Source organism: Ascaphus truei, chromosome 4 (assembly GCF_040206685.1).
Source record: "Ascaphus truei isolate aAscTru1 chromosome 4, aAscTru1.hap1, whole genome shotgun sequence".
Classification (NCBI taxonomy): domain Eukaryota; kingdom Metazoa; phylum Chordata; class Amphibia; order Anura; family Ascaphidae; genus Ascaphus; species Ascaphus truei.
This window is the reverse complement of record NC_134486.1, coordinates 40346776-40373782: the sequence shown is the minus strand read 5'-3', so window position 1 is coordinate 40373782 and position 27007 is coordinate 40346776. Positions and strand designations below refer to the sequence as shown.

General features: G+C 41.0%; 1 protein-coding gene across 9 annotated transcripts in view; it reads right to left on the bottom strand.

The window, feature by feature from the left end:
- Positions 1-27007, bottom strand: part of ESRRG (estrogen related receptor gamma) — a 768405-nt gene that overhangs the window by 110684 nt on the left and 630714 nt on the right. For all 9 annotated transcript variants that reach the window (XM_075595600.1, XM_075595606.1, XM_075595602.1 and 6 more), the window contains one exon: positions 24145-24261. In XM_075595600.1, coding sequence (XP_075451715.1) covers positions 24145-24261 — 117 coding nt within the window. The remainder of the gene's footprint in view (positions 1-24144; positions 24262-27007) is intronic.

Below are 27007 nucleotides of genomic sequence, written 5' to 3'. Positions count from 1 at the left end.
AAGTGCATGGCCAGTAAAGTAACTCACAGACAGCTCTTAAGACCTTTATGGTTCTGATCAGTGTGAGGATAGTTTTGCAATATGAAGCTGGGATATGTTTCAATCACACATACATTTTAATTATTTCATGTGTGGAAATAATCAACAAATGGAAGGGAAAAAAAAAAGAATCACCACCATGTAAACTTTTTGTTTAACCCCTTCATGCGTTGTAAAGATTAGCTAACCAATAAGTAGCCTCACTTGGTAGAATGGTGAAAAAAGCATGTCCCTTATTTCAAACTGTGCTAAATGTTACCTTGCTTTTTGCCATTTATATATAATAGCTGGTTTTGTGATTTGAATTGCAAAAGCATATAATGACTAACCTACCTTAATAAATATGAGCAATCAAAACAATGACAGCTTGGCACTGAAAAAGTATGGGTTTCCAAAATTTAGGGAAGAATGACCAGATATAAGAATGATCATATACACCTGAATATCATTGTTAGTGCTTTATTGTGGTGCTGAAGATGAATAAAATAATATTTAATAAGAATGATGGTCACGTTTCACAAACTAATTCAGCTGTATAAATAAGTCTAGCAAGTCATTGTTTCTTGCAATGCAAAGTCAATTCCTGTTGCCCCTGTTTAAGGAGAGAGGCTATGCTAGCATTACACGAGCTCTGGGAGCGTGAGGAACGAAAGCTTCAGAGACGGCAGTGTCTGCAGTACTTCCATGCCAGGATGTTTGTTTGGAAGAATCCCTTGGTGGCCTACAGATGTATTATTAATGCACATTCCCAAATGCTGCTCCGCAACTATGTTAAACAGACGATTGCTTTCATGCACTTCTCAATACAATAATAGTCTAAGATAATGCAGTACGATGAAAAACTGCTGTTGACAGGTAAAAAATAAAAAAATATATATTTATATAGCATAAAGAAAAGGACAGCACTCGCGTAACAATTGCTAAACTTGCCTGGGTGTACTGCAGTGGTTACACAAAAATAGAGTTTAAACAGGTACTCTCAGGAACTCAATATGATGGAAAAGATTTTATTCGCAGATCAACATCTCGGTCCCACTCTTTCTTGAGAAAGGTCCTAGAGTGGGACCATAGTGTTGATCTGTGAATAAAATCTATTTTTTATCATATTGAGTTCCGGAGGACCTGTTTAAACTCTATTTTTATACATGTTTTTTCCCCTGTAATTTTTGGCTCAATACACACTTTTGTATTGATGTAGATGTAGACTCTGCAATGTGCTGTTTCTTTATTTACACTGGGCTATGGTTTGGGTAATGTATCAATACATATTCTTATTATGAAGTGCGCACTTGTCCATACATGCTGCATAGTTTATAGGAGGAGAGAGAGAGAGAGAGAGAGAGAGAGCGAGAGAGAGAGAGAGAGAGAGAGAGAGAGAGAGAGAGAGAGAGACAGCAAACACTGAAAAAAACCTCAGCAGAGACAAGTGTGGTGCACGGTAAAGGGTAAAGTACAGATCCAATATAGATAGTCCTCACTATCCAACGCTTCACTTTACAACGAATGGCATATTCAACACTTTACCATGCAACCCTAAGGGCCGTTTTTCGTCGCCTGAATGAGTTATCCAACGCTCACTGCCACTGATTAACATGGGACTCACTTTACAATGGTTTCACAATCCAACGCTACTTCCAGAGCGGATTCCGTTGGATAACCGAGGATTACCTGTCCCAGCACAGCACAAGAGATAATCACATAAAAGTGGTTTATTGGGTCCAAAATGCACACATATGCCCGACGTTTCGGTCCCCCGGGGGACTTTTCACTATACACACACACACACACACATATACTTGTAGCAAATTCGAATGGATTGTTATTGTATAGATGAGAAGAAAAATCGTTAGAAAGATGACGTATGCAATACTAAATAGCAAACCCCCAAAAAAGTAAATGCTGTCAATTTGTACTAACGTTGTCCAAATGGGAATAAAAATACATTTCCTGTACAGCTGATTGGCAATACAGGCCATTGTGAGTGCACAGCATTGTCAGTGGTCTTAAACATGATACTAAGCTTGTCACCTTATTCAAATAGCCTGGTGACAGCATGTTTTGTGAGCATGACGTCCCCAGCCAAGAAAACTGTCAGGAGGTCTTTTCAACAGGAAAAGACAGCTCCGATGTCAAACTTCACTTCTCTGTATCTAGAGGACAGCGATGAATTCATCTGATATTGTTTACTCGTGTTCCAGTTTCTTTTCTAAAATACTAAAACTACCAACAGCAATCAAATTTAGAAAAAAAAAACAACAAACAGTGTGATCATTTTGCAAGGATAATTATATGCGGGTGCTTATTGTACCCATTGCTGTCACGGTATATCATTAACATTTCCCAACCAGGGGACTGCAGTCGGTTGTTTAAAGCTATTGAGTAAAAAGATGCAAACCACTCGGGTCCGAATGCATATGTATCATACTGCATGTAAAGATTTAGAATCAAATACTTGTATTTGTTTGCAAGACATCCAGTTATTCCTCGAACTAAGACTGCTTTTCAAAATGCTGCAAAGTCTTTCCCCGTCCTGGAGCAGATTTTAATGCCGTTCGTTTGAATGGAACTGAACTCTTCTCAAACTCTGGAAAGCAGCTTTGAGTAAGAGTCTTATTGAAGTTATTTGGGGGCAACCTGATTACATAGGATGGTGGGCACTGTACGTAGCTGACACCTATCTCATCCAGAAAGCTATTTTTAGTTTCCCTTTAATGCATTGCCAATACATTGGTATCTAAAAAAGGGTTGACTTATTGATGAAGGGTTCATTTTTACATTAATATTATTGACTGGGAATGAGAAGGAAATGATTGTCCATTGTAATGCTTTGTAAGGGAACCGAACCAAACCAAACGTAATTGCAGTTGTAAGCACGATTTATTGGAAAGGCATTATTGTAAAAAAAAAGCGCTATTGTTATTTCATGACATCCTATTAAATATCCCACATGAACAAAAAGTCAAAGCAAAATGTCATTTACTGACAATGAAAAGGTTTTCTTGGAATCGGGTGAATGGATGGGTTAATGTATCTACTTCCCAGGTGGGGGGGTGCAATATATTGCAAGCAGCCGGGGAGGAAAAAGGGTTAAACCAAACATTTCAGCATATTCCAGAATCTAAACATAGATAAAAATATACAGGAACTTGATTAGATCCAAGAGTAGCACACGTGATATTACTATGATATTAAATTAAAAGCAATATGTCTATGGGTGCCCGCAAAAAAACATTGATAGTGAACTAAATCAAGAATTAACATATCCAGCTTTAGGTGGCAATTTGCGACAATTTCCAGGAATAAATCCTAATGTACACTACATATGCCTTCAGTTCAAAGTCTGGTGTATGGCGACTTTCGTTGTCATCACCTTGATTCCTCATTAAAGCTGTGGAAATGCTGTAATGGCATTAAAATGAATGCAGACCATTTGCAGCAATGTCCTGCTCACACCATCTCCAAATGAAGGCAGGCGTTGCATAATCCCGGCAGCCAGAGCTCCTGACAGGTGGATGATTTATGCTCTGAGTCAGAAGAATGGGAGAGCCTGCAGAGGAGACAGCGTGAGCAAGGTGGTGGCAAGACAGATGCTCTCAGTGGGCTTGCAGAGGCTGGCAGGATCCAGCTAGTTCAGGTGCAACCTGAACACTTCACTGCTGAACTCGTGTTGCCAAATGCTGGCACGACTATAGAGCATCTTGCAGCACTGAAAGCACAGAAAGCATTTACTAGGCATTATCCTTATAATAAAAGGATATCTTAGAACCTAGAATTGCTTTACGGAGAACGAGAGTAATGGTCGCGGTTTCCACATGCACTGTTTGCTTCAGACCTGTTCAATCTAGTGACGATCCGTGTAATACTTCAGTGTCCGAACAGACAGAGATGTATTTTGGATCAAGAACATGATGATGATGATGATGATGAATGGAGAGTGTCCTTTTGGCCCACCCACCCCAGCCCCTGTTACATTTTTTTAACCCTGTCTGGTCATGTGGGGCCAGCCATGCTCTGACAGCAGACAGATTGGAAAGCTGATTCGGCCTATAATTCCGTTTATATCTGTGCTCGTGAAGTATGTAACTTTCTAACTCATCTTCACAGCTGATTGCAATGAGTGGGGACAGGTGTCATTACAAAGCTATAAATGTGTTGTTTGGTTACCAGTAGCGACAGAGAACAATATTTTGCAGTCTCTTTTATGAATGATTGAAGGATTCCATGGGCTGACTTTCTGACAATAGTAACAATATTCCAGTACTTGTGCTGCTGTATATCCCGTTACGCAAAGATATGATTACCCTTAAATCTGTACAGCAGTGACTCCATTTTAAAGCCCCTTTGACCTTACAGTACCTATGGACTTTTTAAAGTATTATGCAACCAATAATCATTTTCTTTTGGGAACATTATTCACCTCTAAACAGCCACTCTGCGGAAACGTAATTCTCTGTTTAAACAAAGGATCTCCTAACACTCTCCTTGTACTAAAGGTGTCCACAATGAAGATCTAAATGGTAGGTGACCAAAGACCAGTGAATACTGCATACAGTTGTAGCCAGGCTCCCCAGACTCACTCTATTGTATATGTGTTGGAAGGTTGCAGCCGTGCAGGGAGCGCTCCGGCATACCGAAGGCTCCGCAGTATCAGAACGCGATCAGGGCGCCGCCATGTTTAATGCTCGCGCAGGTGCGGCGGGTCGCGGAAATGGCTAGGGAGCAGAGGTCGCGCATGCGCGGCCACAGGTTGCAAAGCCCGCGAAGGAGGGACGGCTCCTATAGGGTGGAGCGTTCGGGACTACGAGTCCCAGTAGGCACAGCGAGACCATGTGACGCCAGGGTGCCTATAGGGTGGCCAGGATATCGGGAGGAAGGTTAAAGGGTGGTACAAGGGAAGCACGTTGGGCAGAACAGAGCGGGAGGAGGAAGGAGACAGAGCTCTATGTGTAGGGAGGCCAACAGCCCCTACACTAGGCCTTATGCCCCGGCCCAGTTAGGCCCTGAGTCCCCGTAGAGTGGAGCGGATGTAGGGACCGGCCCTAGTAAGGTTGCAGTTCCCCTTTATTGTGTACCGGACAATCATAAGTACAGAGACAGTTGCATATCCAGCCAGAGGTTTGGGCTCAAACCTCTACTACGCAGCAGCAGCAACCGACCGGGTGGGATCGCCCCAGAAGGTAGCTCCAGGACTCAACTGTCGTCTGATCCTTTGTGAAGCTCCCTGGCAGGCCCGGGCACTGGAGTGCCCGGCAGGTAACCATCAATAAGTGCACCAACTATATCACATATCTATACAGGACATAGTGACTGCACAGTCACCCTAATTCATATCTCATTCGAGGGTGGGGGAACACTAAGTGTGGTTACTGGACACGGGGTGGGATCACCCGGTGAAAGGGGGTAGCGTCCTGCGAGACGCAGTAGTTAGTGTCTCCTCTAGGAGGGACACCTGTTGATATATGAAGCTTATGGTTGCGATAGTAAAGTCATTGGTTGTTTTACATGCTGTGTGTGTGGAGTGATATATATTTGTCCTGCGAGGAACCACTCCCCCTCTGGTGGGAGCCATCGCAGGTGGAGGCACTGCACCAAGTACGAGGTTATCCATATTATTACACGAGCCCCAGGCTCTCCGTGGCGGAGGCTCAGGCCCTGCGAGCCTACAGGTTATACAGCATTGGTAGCAGTCTGTATTCACTAGGAAACAGGGCTACACAGTAATAGGGCATTTATTAACATTGCAAGTTGGTCTTTTGCAACACCGGCCCAAAAGTGTAGTTTGGTTAAGATTAAACCACCAACAAAAGTTGTATTTTTTTTAAAGATAGACGCTTCCTGGATCTGCAACGAATGTAATAGTTACCTACTTTTTATGACAATAACATCAGGTTTTCAGGTGAGACTGGGCTTTGAGCTCTCTAAGATTGTGTACGTGGCCCCTCCACCCCACCCCACCCCTATTTAATCAACAGGTCCAAGCACACACAGGTAATTGTAGTAGTAACAGAGATTTCTTCCCCCAGGAGAAATGTGCTGCAGCAATAAGCTTGGGAAGTGTGGGTATAATATATATATATATATAGTTTTTAACCAGTTATAATAGCTATGTAGCTCACACATACACATGTAGGGCTTCTCATTTATTTTTTAAGGCTCAAAATGTATTAAAGTATTTTCAAGGTTATGAATGTTTCTAGATGTTAACCCCTTGGGCACCACACACATATCTGTATGTCACGCATCGCACGCTATTGATTATAATATCATTGTTTTGTTTTCTCTTTCCTCCATGGAAAAGGAGGAAATAAAGGAGGAAATAAAAGGTGCAGTATAACATTGGCCGTGTAGACACCTGCTGATAGGGTTTATGCCTTGACGTGGTTGCAGGCTAAACATGTTTTGGGCAAAAGATTGAACAAAATGACCCATACTTATGTGCAGAAAAAAACATATAGAAATGAGTAAAATAATTTGCCATATTACATGTGCAGTGGGGATTCTTTATTTACTGTAAACACATAGAGCCCCGTACATACACAATTGTGTATCCAGCTTCTTTAGAAGATGCTTTTAAGGAGAGGGATATATTTCCTCTGTACAGATGTAAAGCAAATTAAAAAAAAAGACAATGCAATGAATACAAAATGGCAAAATATGGAATGAGCTGCTAACAGTTCAAATGTCTTCTCTCCGAACATATCTCCCCAGAGAGAAATTCATGCATTTGAAGCATCCATATTATCTACCCTGAGTCTTCTTGCCTGTTTGCTTCATTAGCCAGCTGTGTTTTACAACGCTAAGTATTTTAATTGCGCTTTGATCATGAATAAGTGCTGAAAATATGTGCTTAAAATATGTACAAACAGGTTAAGTTATATTTGTTTTTTCAGATCAATAACAAACTGTCTTATTCTAAGAAGCTCGGGAGTTTTTTTTTATCAGAGATTGAATTGTAAAATGCAAAAGAATATAGTCTAACCAAGTCGAGACTGAAATCTATATCAAACCCAGAGTTGTAGTGTAAACGTAGAGAAATATTGTTGTCAAAATCAAACGTCCTCAGTACTTTATTAATTTATAACAAGTCCATACTCTTTAGATCTGATTAGGTACTTTTCCTCCCACTCCCAGCTCAGCTCAGGTTCCAATTATGTCCTGGCCAAACCATTACTGCTTAGCATAAGAAAATAAGAGATGCTATGTTGACCTGTATCATTAATGTATGCCAAATTCTCAACTTGAGGCAATCTTGTATATATGTTTCATTGGTTATTACACTCAATACAATAGAGCTTACAGAATTTGTATTGCCAGCAATAACCTTCAATAAAATGAATGTCACTTCCCTTCAATAGAAAAGATATTTAAATTGATACTGTACATATTCTGCATATCAATAGCTCATAGATTTCAGATGCCAGCAACACATTGTTTATAACCTAACCCTCTGATTTCTATGATTAAGAGTCCCTGCCAAATCGAAACATTACCTAGTCCCGTCCAATTCTTTGATTACATGACAAATTATTCATTTGTTAAGCAAAGAAACAGATTTCAAATTGAATTAATGCAGCCTTTGCTTCATTATCATTTTTCAGCTTTCTAGGAGATGATGTACATATGTCCCAAAGAAGTTCTATTGATCACCCTGACCTCTATGAAAACAAATAGCATACCAGTGCATCAATATGGAATACATTTAGGGCCGTTCACTCCACACCGTAAAACTTAAGACACACCGCAAATCAGATCATCACCTGGCATAAGAGAATTTATGAAGTGACAGATGCTTCAGCACATTGGTTAAGCATCTTGAATTTGGGCAAAGGACCATGACTACTGGATGTAATATCAGTGCTGCTCTTTAGTTTGAAAGAAGAGAATGTTGAGTCACAAGTACTGTACATTATGACTGCAAGGCAGAGCGGCCAACTCCAGTCCTCAAGGGCCAGCAGCATCTCAGGTTTTAAGGATATCCCTGCTTTAGCACAAGTGGCTCAATCATTGGCTCAGTTGTTGAGCTAATGATTGAGCCACCTGTGCTGAAGCAGGGATATCCTTAAAATCTGACCTGTTGGTGGCCCTTGAGGACTGGATTTGGCCCGCCCCTGCTGTAAGTTCTTCATGGCAGGAATTTCCTTGGCTGTGCCGAAGTAAATAAAAGGGTGGCTTGATGCACTGCATTGTTATATCGCATTTGCAGCTTTCAAATGTAAGAAATGTACTAATGACATTTTTTATATCGGCTGTAGATCGTTAGCCAGAGAGGTGTATGTCGTCTTAGATCTGTTGGGATTTTTCTTTTACAGTGATGGAAAAAAAAACAAAACATAAAGAAGCGGAATTTGATGCCCTGCATTAAAATATGTGTGTCATTTATATTTCCCTGATTGTCTCAAGCAAATGCCTAAAGGTGCAAAGATACATTGATGCCAGGAGATTTATTTTAAACACCCACCAATTTAATGCCAGAAGCATTATTTTTTTGTCTTTCAGGGAATTCTTTTACCTTCCGCTCAGGTACTTCTCGCCGTGCATTGTGTCCACATTCCCCCATATTTTCCATTGTTAGCATCATTATGCTATAAAGCGCAATGTTATACAATACTAAAACATACAATAATACAATGGCATATGCATTATAAAATTGCTAAATACTACACACGTAAATAACAACGGAACATCGTAATAAAGATTTTTAAAAAATCATATTACATAAACGTTTCCTGAAACTGATACCAAGTTTACCCCCAGACCTTTTCCTTCAATTAATCCAGTCTCTGAACTAATCAGATTGATTTATCTGCGTGACCCACACCCATGACCTACAAAACTTCAACAACAAAAAATCATTTTTGCTCACATTCCAGATTATCATCAATTTATTGTTCAGGAAAGTCCATGGAATGCACTTATTATAACTGTAAAATGTATTTAGAATGTAAAATGATGGGGTTTTAGATGGGGCTGTTTTGAGTGTTTTTGTTTAATTAACCAAGTAAAGCGAGTTAAAGTTTACTCCCTATGGCATTTATAATACACGAGCAGTGAGCAGTGGAATATAAATTTGATACAGGCAGATCATCACTCATGGGGCAGGAGGGGTGGCTTCAAAATACATTGAATCTGCACTTCTCGTGAGTTATAGCCCTGTAACTTATCATCACGGCATGTACACAAACCCCATCTATAAAGGAAAGCACACCCAAACTGGACTTGGTGCTATCCTAAAGCTGCCGAGTGTCTAGTGACTGGCAAGTGGGTTTTATTTACATTTGCTGGTTAAAATCTACTCAAAGAAGAAAACACTTGTATTTTCTTTTTAATATAATATTAATCTTATTGCTACAGTATCATAGCTCCCAGTAGTATTTCTCACCTGCCTTTCATGCTTCTTGTACCTCTATCCCTGAGAAAGCAGGGTGGGAGGGAAAGAAATCTATACAGGCAGACAAATAAAAATAAATAAATAAAAAACATCTGAAACACTTTACAAAATGACCCTTATTCAAATGTGCCACAAGACCTATTTATATTAAATCCAAGCACTTTGCAACAAATGGCAGTGCCATATTGATATATGTGCGTATGGGTGGCAGAGAACTAGAACAAAGGACAGCTATTTGTCTGTAAACTCATGGGAAAAGATGCCATATCAAACCCCATCCAACATCCTTCAGGCCTGTCTCCGCCTCCCCTTATCAATTACACCGCTGTCACCATACCTTCAGTGAATAAGCAAATATTCATGCATTTGTGCCCAAAGCAGCCTTTCGCTCTGCCTAAATCTACAGCACATTAAAAGACAGGGTAATAACTTTCCTGTAAATTAGACAAATGCGGGCATCACATATTGGAACCGGGAAAAAAGCCTGACAAATGAAGATGCTCACAAAAAAAAGCCTTTGTCTGGGTTCAAATTATTATTTTTTTCATCATAAAATATGATTAACTTTTAATGGAATTACAGACTAAGCAGGGTTATGTATCCACAGAAACTGTATCTTCTAATCCCTGGGAGAAATGAGTTCTTGTCACAGATGAACATGAACAAGGGGACTGGCATAATAAGATATTAAAGTCTCTCATTTCCTGGATTGTTGCTGTCCATGTGCATATTAATTCCCCCAATTAGACAAACAAACAAAAAATGTATGTAGCCATGGCTGGTCCAAACTGCCTCTCTGCCTCCTGTCTTGTAAGTCCTGATAGCGCTAAAGGCTGTGGCAGGCTATCCTAAAGGCATTGACCCCCCCCCCCCTTATGCTGACTCTCTGAGTGGCAGAAGAGGTGGTGCCACAAGAGTCTGTGTATAACAAATCATTCCACCATGGAAGAAGTCGCATAGAGCGACGAAACGTACGTCGGGTCTCAGCCGACATTAGTGCAAATACTTTGTAATAGTTCACTTCGAAGTTATATATCTACTATTTCTTTATTAAAGTGTCGACCGCGCACTATATACATTCAGAACTAGCTATGCCGCTCGATATGCGGCACGATATATGTAGCATCATGTAATCGGGTAACCTTTAAGCCTTTAACTTCAGCTAACAGGGGAGTAACAAACTATACTTCAGTATATATGTTGAATTTGTTCTCCAAAAACCATCAGAACAGGGCGAAAAATACACTTTACCCATCTTGCAGCATGTTAGACTTGCAATTACACTGCATTTATTTATTTTCCATGTCTATAGTTATTCACTGTTAGAGATCACAGGATGTATATATATATACGTGTCATCTACCAAGTATAAGTCCTAACGTATTATACGCATATTTACCTACCTCAACAGGAGTAGTTAATACAGGACAGCAGCATTAGACGTTGTGCACTAAGAGCTACACGCATGCGCACATGTCTATCATAGCTGCGAACGCGTACCACATATCCTGTACTAGCTACGCTGCTAACACGCGGCATTACACATGCAGTACTATGCGATTGGGTTAAATCTCTAAAGCCTTTAACTCCCGCTATAGGGAAATAATTAACTACACAGTAGTATTTATGTTGAATTAGTTCTTAAAAACCTAAGAACCTGGCTAAGCATAACTCTACTCTATTTGCAGCACGTTAGACCAGTAATTACGTTGCACTCACGGTCCATCCTTGCCGTATTCTTTAGTGAATGATTAACCATTTCACTAGGGGTACAGGATATTTCTATGGGATGGCAACATGTGGCCACACAGGTTTTATACATATATACGCACTATTCACCTGACATAAGTTTCTAACGCATTATACATATGCACACCTATCTTGACAGCTGTAGGTAATACAGCATAGTGGCACTAGGCATTTTACACTAAGCGCTATACGCATGCGCAGTTCATTTCACTATACTTCAGTCAAATTTACTAGCCATTACCATGGCTATTGTATTAACTGTGGTACATGATATTGACTAGAAGTTCCTTCTTCTTTGTCCATACCCACTATAACTTTGAAGATCGCCTTATTGGTTATTGATCACGCTGATTGCAGCACATACATAGCCGGCCACACTAACCCAATTTGTGCGTAGGTGTGAGAGCTTTCACCACTCATCATCAGGTTATTACTTTGGTACCCACACTCACTGAAAGAGATATTATTCTTTATTATATGACCCCAACTTGTATATATTATAACTTTGAGGGATCTATTTATAGTATATGTCCTCCTTTTTGGACATATATCTATTTTTACTTTGATTCAAGTACATTTAATAAAATTATTTTTAACTTAGGTATTTCAGCTGCTTCTGACCTTGTTATATATAAATATGTTTGCGGTGCGCCACTATTTGGGATCCTTTGGGTACTTTGCCTTTGAAGTACACACTCTAGCTAATATTGTATCTTCTCCCAGGTGGCACACAGTTACCTCTATAGGGGTTTAGAGTGAGGTGCTCACACATTTACATAACCAATCATGGTGCAGACCTTGTGCTTTCCCCTTTTGGTGCATCAGAGAGGAAGTGCTAAATTATAGGAGTTTCCATCCACCCCTGCTAGAGAGAGGAGGTATGTGCTGCTCCTCCAAGCTGGGAGTGAGACATGCAGTCAGTCCCTCGTGGGCTGACTAAGCAAGAGAGGTTATAGTCCTCAAGTCTACCAGAGAGCTAAAGCATCATCCAAAAGGTCTGGGGACCCAGATCAATCCTCGTGCATTCACTGTCCTGCTAGCAGTGGCTGCTACCAATAAATCATCCCTTTTTATATACCCCTGTCCGAGCTCTCAGTCTATTGGGTAGGGGTATGGATGGAATCTGCCCTAGTGGGGGACTGACCCTGGAAATCCTGGAGCCCACTGGAGCTAGAGGTGCTGACACCATGAGTGGAACATAAAGATCATCAAAAGCTTGTCTTGTTCCCCACACCATCGCGGACCACTCAGCTCTCCTGGACCCTCACAGGTATGACCGCACCACAAACAGCAGTAACCAGTAGTACATCTTCCAGAGAGGGGGGCAACAGTGTTACATGTATATACCAGCAGCACTGTATGAGATACACTGTTTGAACATAGTGTATGTTGATTTTTCAATTACTACAGTATAACACTTTCTCAAAAAAAAAACATTAGATAATTAAAGTCCATTTATTTTTACTTTTTCTGTGTTAGTGTGACACAAATATCAACACAATCCTGGGTAAAATCGGTGCTCTATTGGTGCAATTATTTTCTATTATTAAGAAAATGTACAATTGCATAAATGTGATTTATTTTTATTTATTTATTTGTAAATTTGGAACTTTAACCCAAATTATTACCAGGGTGGTCAGGTCTCCTGCTGGGCTCCCTCCTGGGCCCCCTTACATCCGCGGGTGTGCGAGTGCCGCTGGAGGTTGCAGTCAGGTAGAGAGGTTGTGGACCCAGGTAGGGAGGTTGTGCAGGGGCGACTGGGTCGCTGGATATCTGCAGCGGCACCCTTAGCAAGGCGCCGCCATCTTGACAGTGAGCTCGCATGCGCAGTACAGTTGCGCATGCGCAGTGTACAGCGGCCATCTTGGGGAAGGTGCTCCTTGGGGACTACAGCCCCCAGGAGGCCTTGGGGCTGAAGATCAGATGGGGAAATACAGCCAATAGGGCTGCAGCATTGCTCCTGCCACAAGATTCATACATTTGGCGCACTGAGAGCAACGCCAGTCGGAGCTGGGACATCAGAGGGTAAGGGTGCGTGTGCAGGGTGTCTGTAGTCCCCTGCACTAGGCCAGAGACCCCTTATTAGGCCCTAGCTAGGCCCCGACTCCCCTGTAGATTGTGGCTGCTACAGGGACCGGCCTCTTAGATAAGGCTACTGCCCCAGTAGCATTCTTAGTGTGAGGGACACAGCAGAGAATGCCATGCAGCTGATGCGGCCTGTGTCTGGGACCAGACCACCAACATATACAGAGACTGTTAAGGTGGGACCCTCCAGCTTGATACCACCCATGTGGAGGTGGACTCATCGCTGAAAACGACGGCGTTGGACCGGACCCTTGACTTCAGTTGGCGCTACGGGTGCTGGAGCCTCCGGCAGGTATCATCACATCACTAAGTGCACCAACAATAACACTTTAGTTGTGGGCAGCGCTGTCGCACACATTGGGTGGGTCAGCTCTTGTGGACACCCGGGTGGTTGGGTACCCAGGGGCACCTCAGTACTTTGGGGGGATATCCATCAGGGTGTGGACACTGTGTTGGAGGACACTGTGAGGTTACGGCCATGCGTGGCCAATTTGGTGTGGGTATTACATTGTTATTCTTATTATTCTCTGCATGCAGTAAACTGTTATCTATACCAGTGTGTGCATTCTTGCATTGGGTCCTGTGACGGGGTTATCCGACATAGTTAGGATCCCGCACAGGTGGAGGCGCTCCTCACCAGACGGATCAGGTACATCCCAGGCTCCCAGCAGCGGAGGTTCAAGCCTCCTGTGAGCCACAGGTACCGCACACACTCAGTAGCCGCCACATCTCCCATAGGGTGGAGGGAAACTGCGCTACACCAGTTTACCATTTACTATGCAAATCAGTTACTTTTAACTCTGGGCCAGAAAGATGGTTAGAGGGAACGTTAGACCCTGCCAAACATTTTGGAAATCAGTGGATATACCATATTACAAATATTTTAATTCTGAATATATTATTTTGGAAATTGGTGGATATACCATATTACAAATATTTTAATTCTGAATAAATTCTTGGTTTACACAAAAATTACTTTTAAAAGTCCAACACGATTTAAGAATTTGTGAACATGGGTTAACCTGGAATGGGTGCTAGGGACGTGCTTCTGGCTGGAGAGACTGGCACTCTAATTCAATGCAGTCTATGGAGCCCGTGTCGACAAATGATACTGGGTATTTCGCTGTAGTGAAGGACAGAAAAAGAAGGGGGGAAAAACACTTTAATGGGCTATGTATCAAACTCCTGAAAACTGTTTTCAGGCAAGTTAATCTTTTATTATTCTTTCTGCTTGTGCCTGCATCCAATGTAAGATGTGTTGAATCAAGTTTTTTTACACTTGAGACAGATCTTATCTACTCATGGTTCATCTTTATTAAAGCTGCAGTCCATGCAATGTCCTACTGTGTTTTTCTTTTAATAAATCAGTTCTGTACTATGAGAAAATACTTATAGCATTTTTTTTATTTTTTAAAACAACTCTAGATGAACTTTTTAATGTATTATAATGTAACAAGCATTTTTTTGTTTTTTATAGCAACCATTTACAAAGTCACATCCCCTTCCTCTTCTTGCACACCCCTTGTTGAGCCCTGCCCTCTCTCTAGCAGTGCACCAATTGTATCTAGTTACTGCCTGTGTCACATGATCTTCCCCACATAACTTTGTCATATTAATATGCAAATGCATTCCACGGACTGCAGAATAGTCCACTGCAGCCATTTAGTGAACCCCCGAGCCGAATCTTCGCCGATCGATCACAGGATCGCAACTTAGCTAATTAATTATCATTGTGTGGATTGTATTGATTCACATAAAAAGGGGGGGAAAATAGCAGCTTGGACTGCTGCTTTAAATGGTAGGACGAGTGAAGCAGTAATGTTTATGAGAGCGGCTGAAGAAGTTGTGGAGATATGGGTTAGCCTGAGGGAAGGTGTGGGGAGGAGCTAACATATTGTGTGACCCTGAGTAATTAACAATGTATGCTTTTATATTTTCATTGTTGTTATTTAAATCAGTCTATTGCCAAAAGAAGTCAGGTGGCAAGAAAAGAAGATATTTACTGTAAAAGTTGACTTTGAGCTAATCTACAGATGTAGCCAACATTATTGCACCCGTTATCGGGCAATAAGGCACTAAATGGAATCATGCGGTTTTGTAACTCGCGTCTCCAGTGAGTTGAACTGTAGAATCTCACGATAACGTGTTAAACTACACACCGGCCGAATTGTGTTATCGCTGGCTACACCTGGAAGTGTGAATGCACCTTCACCACCAAACTCTCAGCATGTTAGCTACATATTTGGATTTTTTTTCATTAAAGAATGATGTGCTTTTCACAATCATAATGCTTGTTCTCCACCCTGTTTGAAAGTATAATATTGAAGATTAAAAGCCAAGCTGAAATACACTTTGTATTCATACAAAGAATGCATTACCAAGAACTAAAAACAAAACTGGGTTCCTAGAACTGGGAAAACACTGCTTGGTTATTTAGTAATTACGTGTCTGACGACTTCAAGAAACATCTGACCGAGTAGCTTTATATTGTCCTGAATGTACAGTAGAAACACTAAATATTTTCTGCAAAGCACGTGAGCCATAAAAATCCAGTGTAATGTACAAATTGGTTTCTACTAGGACACATCCTGCCCATAGTCACCCCGTACACGGGGTAAACAAGTTCTCGCAGGTTTATGATTGTACTTTCTTGGCTGCACATCAAATCTTAATTTGCACAGCCTCTTTAAAACACATTAAAAGCACATCAGACGCTTAGCTTTAAGAACAGACAGAAGTTAAAAATGCAATGTGTTATCTCTTGATATTACAGCACAAGTGCTTTGTTTAATATCTTGCATTAATGAAGGAGCTCTTTAAGAATATTATTACAATGAAGAGTGGGAGAAATATATCTGAGGTCAGTGCAGCTCTATTAACTGCCATTCTAGGTAGAAATATTTTTCTTGAATCCCATTAAGGCTCTCTTTCTTCTCTTTCGCTGGGTTATAAAGGCAGCTCGAGCCAAATCTGTCTTATCAATAAATACTGTGTGCCAACATAAAACTGTCAAACTTTTTAGAGGTATAATGCTTGGCAGGTCTTGTGCTCATATCTGTTTGACTAAGGAATAACTTTACCCTATAAATAACCTTTATTTTATCTACATTGGGCCCTAAACTATTTGACATTTCAAGGAAAATATCCATGTTTTTTTTTTTTTTACTGCGGCGCCATCTTCCAAAACAGAAAAAATATATATTTTTTACCCCGTAGAAACAGCCGGATTAATTTTTTTTTTACGGCAAAACGTATTGCGGGGGGAAAAAAACCACCTGAAGATTCAATGTGTGATCTATTGATGAGAAACTACAGCCTTCCAAGTGTTGAAGAAGCAATAAATAAATCACTTACAGTCTTTTTTAACAGAACCAACACATGTATGAGTCGGTGTTTTCCAGCAGCAGGGTATTTGCACAGTAAATCATTTTCATTATCTGAGTTGTACACGTAATCCTCTTAAGGTTTCTGTTCACTTCAGCTTCACTTTATTCTTCCAGGCGAGCACCAGCAGCTAATGAATTCTGAAATGTTTTAGCTCTCAACAGCATTTAACTAGTCAGTATAACTTAATCAATGACTGGGAAGGGGGGAAACACATTTGCATTGTGTGCCCATTTAGTAGAAGGATGATATAGAGTATCTACAGTAACAGTAAGTAAATTAGATGGTTTTTCGTTACACCATTAAGTGGGAGTAGTATAATCAAGGGTTGTCCCTACAATGTTTATGATCAAGTGTGGAAACGGCATCTCGTTGGCAGGAAAACCCACAGCACAGTCCACCTCCTAGTTTATTTGCTATAGGCTAACAAGTACTGTGCACAGTTTCTACCACTGGTTGGGAAATACCCATACAGTCATAACATCTCCCACTGCACTATGCCTGATATTCACTAATTATAGTGTAAGATTATATGGACAAGTGAGACACACATGAGACTCAACAAGTTAATGTCCCAGTGGACCAAACAAAATGTGTTACAGTTTGACAACTATCAGTGGATGTGTGACAAATCAGCAAGCTTAATACTGCAAATTGTGCAAGTCGATGGTACAGAAAGGAGTGCCTTAGTGCTATGGACATTGCCTTTGATGTGGGTGAATGGTTTGAATCCCAGTATTCCGCTCTCCTTGTGACCATGTGAAAGACACTCCCTGACTGTAAGCTCTGGAGCAGGAACTCACTGTGCCTGCATAATTATATGTACAGTGCTGTGTACATTTTTAGCACTATGTAAGAAAACTATTATGAAATATTATATTATGTTAGAACACGCTAGTATTGCTTAGTAAAACCTGTTTCTACACAGTAAATCTTTCAAGTTATAAATGGTCAAATTAAAACAGCAATCCTGCCCATTTTGTAAACTGATTTTTTAATTACAGAATTAGGGCCTCCGCAGCTGAACTTTGTTGATCAGGGACGGCCCGGTTCCCAAGACAAGTACAGGTTTAGTTGCCCGCGCTCCTTAATGGACTGTTAAAGGTGGCCACCACGGTCATCCAATTGGAAACAGCAGTGTTATCCTCCCAATCACATTGCAGCTTCCTATTGGCCAGCAGGATCGCAAGAGTTGGAAGCCATTTTGACTTTTATAACAGCAGCAGCAAAACCAGAAAGCATCTCAGGAAGCGGGTTCCCGGAGCTAAAAATAACCCCGGTCAGTCCCGGAGAATCCCCTTTTTTCAAATTCTGTACAAAAAAATAATCTATAATAAAATGAAAATGAGTAGGGTTGCTGCTTTAATAGAGGCCAGCTACACATCATTCTTCAGAATCATATTGGGCCAATATACTGTAAGTGATAACAATGAATTCATCATGTTCCCATCCAGCACAACTTAAAGTGGCAATGCCTCTTGGTTTTTTTATTACTATTTTTTGACTAGGTGGGAAACAGAGGGCCTTCAGGACTGAACCGCGTTGATTTAAGCTCCGGCCACCCCTTGCTTCCTGAGATACGTACATTGGACGGGGCTGCCTGTAGCAGTCCTGCTGGGCACAGAAAAATGTCTTATCAAGGTACCGCTGGCCAATAAGAAGCAGCGGCGTCATCCCTTGCGGCTTCCAATTGGCCCATGTAACGCAGGACCTTTAAACAGCAGTGAGATACCGGCACCACCTTCTGATGTAAGTATCTTGGGGAGCAGCTGGTCCCGGAGCTGAAATAACACGTGTTCAGCTCTGGAGACCTCCTGCTTCCCACGTAGGGGGATATAAAAAAAATATTTTTTAAAGGCAACGGCCCTTTAAACATAATCTCCAACAGTCACAAAAAAATCTATTCCCTTTTATTTCACCGCTGAAATATTCATCCAATCCAGAATAAATACTATGCCACAAATAAATAATGCCATCAAGGGTAATAACAGTTTGTGTATCATTTACATGGCAATAGCTCTCCAAAGAGAACTACAAGATTTCTTCCCTTTAAATACCTGATATAAGTGAAATAAACATGACAGAGAAGATGTATTCTTTGACATATACACACAGCCAATCATGCAGCATGTGATATCAAATCGCTTTCTCTTGTAGTAACATTTCAGGCTTTACCCAAACCTGAGTTTTACTTCACATTGTGCAACTCTATTTTTTCTACTAAATAGATTTGAACTGTCAATTTGCAGACCTGCTGTGCCATCAGCATGTGGAGAATGCTGTGACCAACATGGAGGTTGAAGCAGCAAATGTTATTATAGACTGGTAATTGAATTGAACAGGTTTACATTTGAATAGATTTACAGCATCATGATCTCAGACACAGTGCATGGGACTGGAATCCGTGGCTATGAATAAAGGTGTATTTTAAGATTCAAAACTCTCTTCCAGTTCAATGCAGGTTAGAATATGTTTAGAGCAAAGGAAACGAAGTAACTTGATGTCATTCTGTAGCCCTGGCTGAATCGGCAAAAGCGTTCAAAGTTTCTGGGTTTTTTTTTTATGCCCTATTATTATTATTATTATTATTATTATTATTATTATTGTATGTCCATGGTTTAATATCACTCTTATAGGTTCATATGTCTTTTCTGAGTAAATAAATGGTTTTAGTCATGTTGGTCACAGTACCATATTATATGTTCCCAAGGTTTCCTTAATCAATAGATATCCATATTAATATCAATTAATTGTAATACCTTGTGTACTGTACAATGCATGATTATTATATGAGTATGTGGTTTGATACTTTTTTTTAACATTCTTATTTTAACATTTATATCAGAAATGATTAATTAGAGAGCAACATACAGCTCAACCCCGTTATAACGCGATCCGTTACAACGCGAATCCGCTTATAACGCGATGCAAGCGTGGCTCCCAATTTTCGTATTTATGAATACTTTACAACACGATTATTGGTGTCTTAAATACTTTATTGTACAATGCATACAATTGTACATTATTTCTAACGCGATCCACTTATAACGCAATGTGATTCTTTGGACCCCAAGCACAGCGTTATAAGGTGGTTGAGCTGTACCTAGTTTTTTCCTTTTTTTAAAGGGTTGTATAGCCTTAGAAGTTGTGTTATGTTGGAGGCTGATTCTTTCAAGTTCTGGCAGCTAAACAGTGAACTCATGTAAATGCCCACACCGATAATACTTTATATCTTCATTGCCGTTTGCAGTATTGTTCAGGTATTTTAAAACACGTTAAAAAGTACCTGGCAAATGAGTGAGCATTGAGACTTTATTCTGTACATTACCAGCTGTGTGTTATTCAGTTCATATCCAAACTAAAATCATTTCTTCTGCGCATTATGTGAGGCTGGCAGCATTTCTTGGTGATGGTGCCACTATGCTACCCACAAAGCAGCTGCAGAGAATGAGAATACTTCTAGGTTGTTATAATCTAATATAATTATATTTGTAAGAATTTAATATGCCTAATTTTGTCATCAATCTGTTGCCTTTTGGCATTACTGGAATTTTTAATTCAAGTTCAATTCATCAGGTTTAGTAGTTCAAACAAGATTCACTTCTGACTAAGCAACACATTCCTATGTTTATGTAACAAAATTGTAGCTGATTACCATGGGCGGAGTCCAGCTGGACAAAGATTTAAGGGCCTTCTCTTTCATGCGCCACTGTGAATCTCTTCTGGAGTTCTTGTCTTAGTTTAGCTAGGACTCTGTCCAATCTTTTGCTGCTCATGACCCTGAATGAGTTTGGCTGCAGCATCTCTCTATTCCTGTTCTTCATACAGTTCTCAAGTCCCTTTGCTACCCAAATCTAATTTCCATTACCTTTTTCTTAACTAAAGCCATCAGTCCCCTGTCTGTTTCCCTTCTCCTTGCCTTGTTTCCTTGGCTTTCCCCCCCAGTCACTCTTTCTCATTCTCCATTATCAGTCTCTATCATTTTCCCTAACTTTAGCTTTCTTTTGTCTGTCAGGCCCTATTCACAATGGTATGAAACAGGGCAAAGCACAGTGGAGGATGCATTAACCTCTGCCCTCCCGATTTAATGTGGCAAGAACAGGTCATTAACAAATTGTTACATTCCATTTGATGGAATAGAAGTTGACACATTGTTAATTACGCATTAACAGCTTCTCACCGTATTGAATGGGAGCATCTTGCAGCTCCCCTATCTGGATCTGGTCACTCACACTTTCTCTCTGATCTAATAGTACTCATGGTTTGTTTGTTTTTTTACTTTGTCAACATTGCCTAATCTTTCTAAGACCATCTTTCTCACATCCTAACTTCATACATCTCCTCCAATTCTCATCACCGTTTTTTCTCTCAGCATTGCTCTATTTAACTATTCACTACATGCGTGTGTCTTTATTTATATAGCGCCATTAATGCACATAGCGCTTCACATTAGTAATATATGTGACAATCATATAAATAACAAATAATACAAGTAACACATCATGGGAAGAAGTGCTTCAGACATAAAATTAACATTTAGGAAAAGGAGTCCCTGCTCCGAAGAGCTTACAATCTAATTGGTAGGAGGAACATACATCTGCAGTAGAAGGGCATACTGGTAAGTGCGTCTGCATGGGCCAAGCTTTATGTATCAGGTGTAGTGTTAGCCACGGAGCTACTCATATGCTTTGTTAACCAGGTGGGTCTTAAAGGTGGATAGAGAGGGTGCTAGTCGGTTATTGAGGGGCAGGGCATTCCAGAGGTGTGGGGCAGTCAGTGAGAAAGGTTTTAGGCGGGAGAGGGCTTTAGATACAAAGGGGATAGAGAGAAGACATCTTTGAGCAGAACGCAAGAGTCGGGATGGTGTATAGCGAGAAATTAGGGCTGAGATGTAAGGAGGGGCAGAAGAGTGTAAAGCTTTAAAAGTGAGGAGGAGAATTGAGTGTGAGATACGGATTTGATAGGAAGAAGGAGAGGGATTTCAGCAGGGGAGACGCTGAGACAGATTTAGGAAAGAGTAGAGGGATTCTGGCGGCAGCGTTTAGGATAGATTGTACGGGAGACAGGTGAGAGGCAGAAAGGCCGGACAGCAGGTTACAGTAACCGAGACGGGAGAGAATGAGGGCCCGTGTCAGAGTTTTAGCAGTCGAGCAACAGAGGAAAGGGCGTATCTTTGTGATATTGCGAAGGAAAAAGCAACCTATTTTAGATACCAGTACGTTTTGAATGTGAGAGGAGAAAGTGAGAGAGGAGTCGAGTGTGACCCCTAGGCAGCGTGCTTGCACTACAGGGTGTATGACTGAACTTCCAACAGTAACAGTATTGCACCTCAAACCCACCTTAGCAAACTTAACAGACTCTTCAACTCAATTTGTCGTTTTGTTCTCCAATGCAACTATAACACACATCACTGCGAAATGCTCAAAGAACTAGATTGGTCATCACTCGAGTCTAGGCGCAAAGTTCACCTTTCCTGTCTTGCCTTCAAATTCTTTATGGGCAAGCTACCCAGCTACCTGAACAAGCTCCTCACCCCTACCACATGCAGCACTTATCACCTGAGATCAGACTCCAAAAGACTGTTCATGGTCCCAAGGCTCAACAAAGTATCCGGCCGCTCCTCCTTCTCTTGCCGTGCACCCCAAAACTGGAACAACCTACCAGAGACTCTTACATCCACCACCAGTCTAAGTTCTTTAAAATCTAAGGCTGTCACACATTTTAATCTGGTCTGTAACTGTTTCATACGCCCATAATATAAATTATCTTTAACTGTGCATGCAATGTCTTGTATATAATGTATACCCTGCTCATTATGTAACTGTATTTGTAAACATGTATTATTTGTCTTAACTCTGTGCCCAGGACATACTTGAAAACGAGAGGTAACTCTCAATGTATTACTTCCTGGTAAAACATTTGATAAATAAATAATAAATAAGTAGTAGGGCCAGGTTTGGGATGAGTATGAGGAGCTCTGTTTTTGCCATGTTAAGTTTAAGTCGGCGGAGGGCCATCCAGGATGATATCGCAGAGAGACTTTCAGAAACTTTGGTCTAATCACCCTGTGTCTCTCACTACCTGATTCACAATCTGCCTATGTCATTCTTCTTCCGGTCGTCTTCTAATGGCTGTCGCTCACATTATAACTTTTCCCTCCCTGTACATTCACGCTACTCTTTACCTAGTCACACACCGGTGACTTTTCCCATATACAGAACATCTATCTAAACCAGGGGTGGCCAACTCCAGTCTTCAAGGGCCACCAACAGGTCAGGTTTTCAGGATATCCCTGCTTCAGCACACGTGGCTGTCCTTCTGACTGAGTCACTGATTGAGCCACCTGTGCTCAAGTTGAACTGCTAGTGGCCCTTGAGGTCTGGAGTTGGCCACCCCTGGTCTTAACTGGTCCTCCCAAACTGGCAAAGGATTAAGGGGCTTATCCTATATCAGCCGTAATGGCCAATCAGGACAATTTCTGACAAAATCCGCCATTGACCTCAATGGGGAATTCCAGCCATAAACGGCCCAAATCGGCTGATATAGAATAAGCCCCTAAAGTTCCTTGTTTTATATGGAAGGAGTAATTGGGGGTTAATGGTATAGTTAGATAAGGACTCACTTTCCTCCTGCAGGTGGTGCTATTTAACATTGCCTACAGGTGCTGTATACTGGCAAGAGGCGTTAGGATGACCTCGGATATAGTACAGGCGCGTGCGACGGAGCACATGACGTCACGCGCGCCTGTACTAATAGTGATCCATGGCCTGTAGGATTGCGTGACCGGGGGCGTAGTGAGGGCGTGCCCGTGACGTCACATGACGCGCGTGATCCGGCCGTCGCACGGCAAAATGAAAACATTTTGTCTCGCGAAGTATCGTCCGCCCCGTCGCTCTCGCGCTTGTGCATTCTATGGCCGTGCGCATTGCCTTCCGGCCTTTTCCTTTTGCCGCGCGCGACGTCACTCATACTATGGACACGGCCTAAGAGTTTTCTACAGATGTCAGCAATTGTATACTGATCTTTGCATAACATAAATGTCAAGCTATATCTGCCAAAAATATTTTGATTTTAAACTCAACCATTAAGTATTTAAATCAATAGGCGTCCAAATCATTATTTAATTGTTTATAAAACTTCTCATAAGGTGTCTTCCGGGGCCAGAGGGACACAGCACCTCTTAATAAATACAGGATTCACTCATCTCTGCTAATAGGTATGGTAATATTTGATCGTGCATTATCTGCTATTGACTTGAATAGCAGTTAACGGAGCTTAGTGTATCTCAGCCACAGTCCCAAACCAGTGATATCAGCAATCAATACAACACAAGGAGATGCAATGTTGGCTTCCTAATGTGTTACACCACAAAACATTATTTTTACATTTTAACATTTTCTTTCCTAGCATTCGTCTTCATTTCTGATAAACAAATGTTCGTTGGTTCGTGTTCTACTTTGCACATTAAAATCGCACTTATTTGAATAGCTGTTTCTTACCTTCTTTCAGCATGCCGACTTTTAGACACTTCATGAAGCGGCAGGCCTGGCAGGACTTGCGTCTGCGCTTTGTGATTTCACATTCATTTGTTGCAGGGCAGCTGTATTCTATGTTGCCTGGGGTACAGAGAAAGACCAAAATAAGGAAACGCGCCCAAATCAGCACCAATTAAAATATGCTGAGAACGCACATATACTGGGAAGAAAGTTCAAGCAAAAAACAATAATAACACTATTACAGTATTATTATTATTATTAATAAACAATACATTCCCTTTTAGAGGACCTGGTATATGTTGTACCCTATGGTTATCACAAATGGCTTTTTCCTATACTGCTCCACTTTTTATTGGGTGTATCTTTGAATTGGGTTACGGATAGTAATTGTAGATGTACCATATCATTTATAATGTGTGGGACTGATATAATGCAGTTGAACATGCCAGTGAGTGATTATTAAATACAAACACACGTATGATATTCTCCCACCTTGGCCTATGTACTACACTGTTGGGAAGGCTGTGCGGATTTTCTTGCTAGGTTGGAAAGCTGATGTTTGCATTAACAGAGAGGCGGCTTTCTGTGTCTGTGCTGGACAGCTGGCGAGGATGGTGCCCTCTTTGGATTATACACTGAGAAAGCCTTTTGGGGGCGGTGGTCAAGCTGTTGGCATTGGACAGAAGTCTTGTAGCAAAGAGTATCCTCTCAGTCGCTCATTTGCATACTGCCTTTTAAACATACCCCCAGTTAATGGTTTAATGTCACAAGTTAAAAGGTTAATAAAGCTATGGCCATGATTTATTAACATGTGTTTGTCCTGTTATTTGAGAATGGGGGTGGTTGAGTAATGGCAGAGCCCATTTACGATTTGAACAGAAAGTCTGTTCTGCAAGGAGCTCTCTCTCTCATCTTGCCTACAGGACTCTCCTTACTTTGTAACCCTTCCCCCTTGTGATTAAGTGCATTAGTATCTTAATGAAAATGCATTCTGTTTATTGCCCTCTTGGGAAGCGGAAGGTCAGCTCACCAAATGCATAAATTGTCATGAGAGGCAGTCGGAGAATAATTGCAATCTTACTTCTTCTTGTTTGCAGCACTCAGGGTCCATCAGAGTCCCCCAGAAACATGTGCACATTCCAGTAATTAGCATAGAGTCTGCCTGGGACCACAGCATTGATGAAATATTTCAGAGTTAATCACACTTTGTAAACACTGATTTATATTGACTACCTTTCTCTGGACTGATGTCTCCTCATTAAATATCACATTAGCGGATTGCAGGACTGTATCAAGAGTCAAATGCTCAGCAACTGCTAATTCAACAGAAAGTAATACTTCAGACGTGTATTTGTTGAAAATTTAGTTAAGTAGCCATGATAAAGAAGTCTGTAGACAGCAAAGCATTAAGGATAACCCCATCAGAAATTTCTATACATTAGCGATGTACTGTAGCATAATGCATTTTAGATAAAGCCATCAGCACAGCTGTATGAGACATACCTACACAGCAGGAAGGATACACGAGTCTAACAACTGCAATTGTGGGGGGGGGGGGGGAGGAAGAAATTGCACCAGATGCATCAAATAACAAATCATATCGATTTCAATAATACATTTAAAAAAAGTCTATAAAACACATAGATTATTATCTTGTGTACCTTTTTTGCCTTGATTGATATACCCAATGTCTGAAGTAGTGTAACCGATTCCACTCCAAGATTTAAAGAGTGGGCAAACTACTCCTGGGTTTTCTTACATGGACTTTTCTTAAATGGACCTTATATTATTCCCTATTCAGATCAGATTCGGGGGAGAACTGACATTATTCATATAATAGCTATCTGCATTTACATGCTGTGCTCACGTTCATTGGTAAAACAGTCTTAGAAATTCTACATCAGTGCTAGCTCATTTGTATTTAATGACATGGGTTCAAATAATATCTGTAATGCTGCTGTACAGAAGAAATAGGGGAAATATCAACCACTTTAGGTGCAGAGACTGTGCTCGAGTGGATAAAGATTGAGTGTGAAACGAACTATACGTGTTCCATGCAGCTCAGTGGGTGTTTAATCTTTATATCTGTTCTCCCTGCTCAATGCATCTTCACCCTATCAAATGCTAGTGCTTCACCTAGATTGGGTTTTCACCTACAATTCCTAGTCAGAAACAGATATGAATAGAGCGGGAGAGAGAGTGATGGGGTAGGGACATACACTGCGCTTTAATGCAGAACATGTGCCAACATGACATTAAGAGGGTCGTTTTAATGCAAATATGAGTCGTTTAGCCTACAGTACCAAAAGCATCGTGCTATCCCTGAGCTTTCGCCTGGGCTGTGATATATACCCCGGGCACACAATAACACAAAGCAGTAGGTTGCAGTTTACGCAACACTTAAAGCACTGATCCCCCAGCTTTTGGAATGTATTTTTAATTTCATAATCAGGACTGGGGAGTCCCCTGGGGGTGAACCATGATATTTCTAGCTCCGGGGACCTTCCGGCTCCCAAAAATGTATCTTTTTATGTGCTGGTAAAATGAAAGCAAAAGGTGACTGCCATGGTCATCCAATAGGAAGCTGCCATGTCTCGTTTTCTGATGACATTGCTGTGGCCCGTGGGGGTATGGTCTGGGTTTCAGCCATATTAAGGTGCCAGAAACACAGGCACATATACAGGTAAATATCTCATGAACCAGGGGACTCCTGGTGATAAACAAACAGACTGGTTCAGCTTAAGGGGACCCCCACCCCCAGATCTAATTCTGCGTATAAACAAAAAAGTTTAAAAAATATATATTGGGGGGAAGTAACACAATGGGATGTGATACAATGTATGATTACCTGACCCCAAGAAAGAAA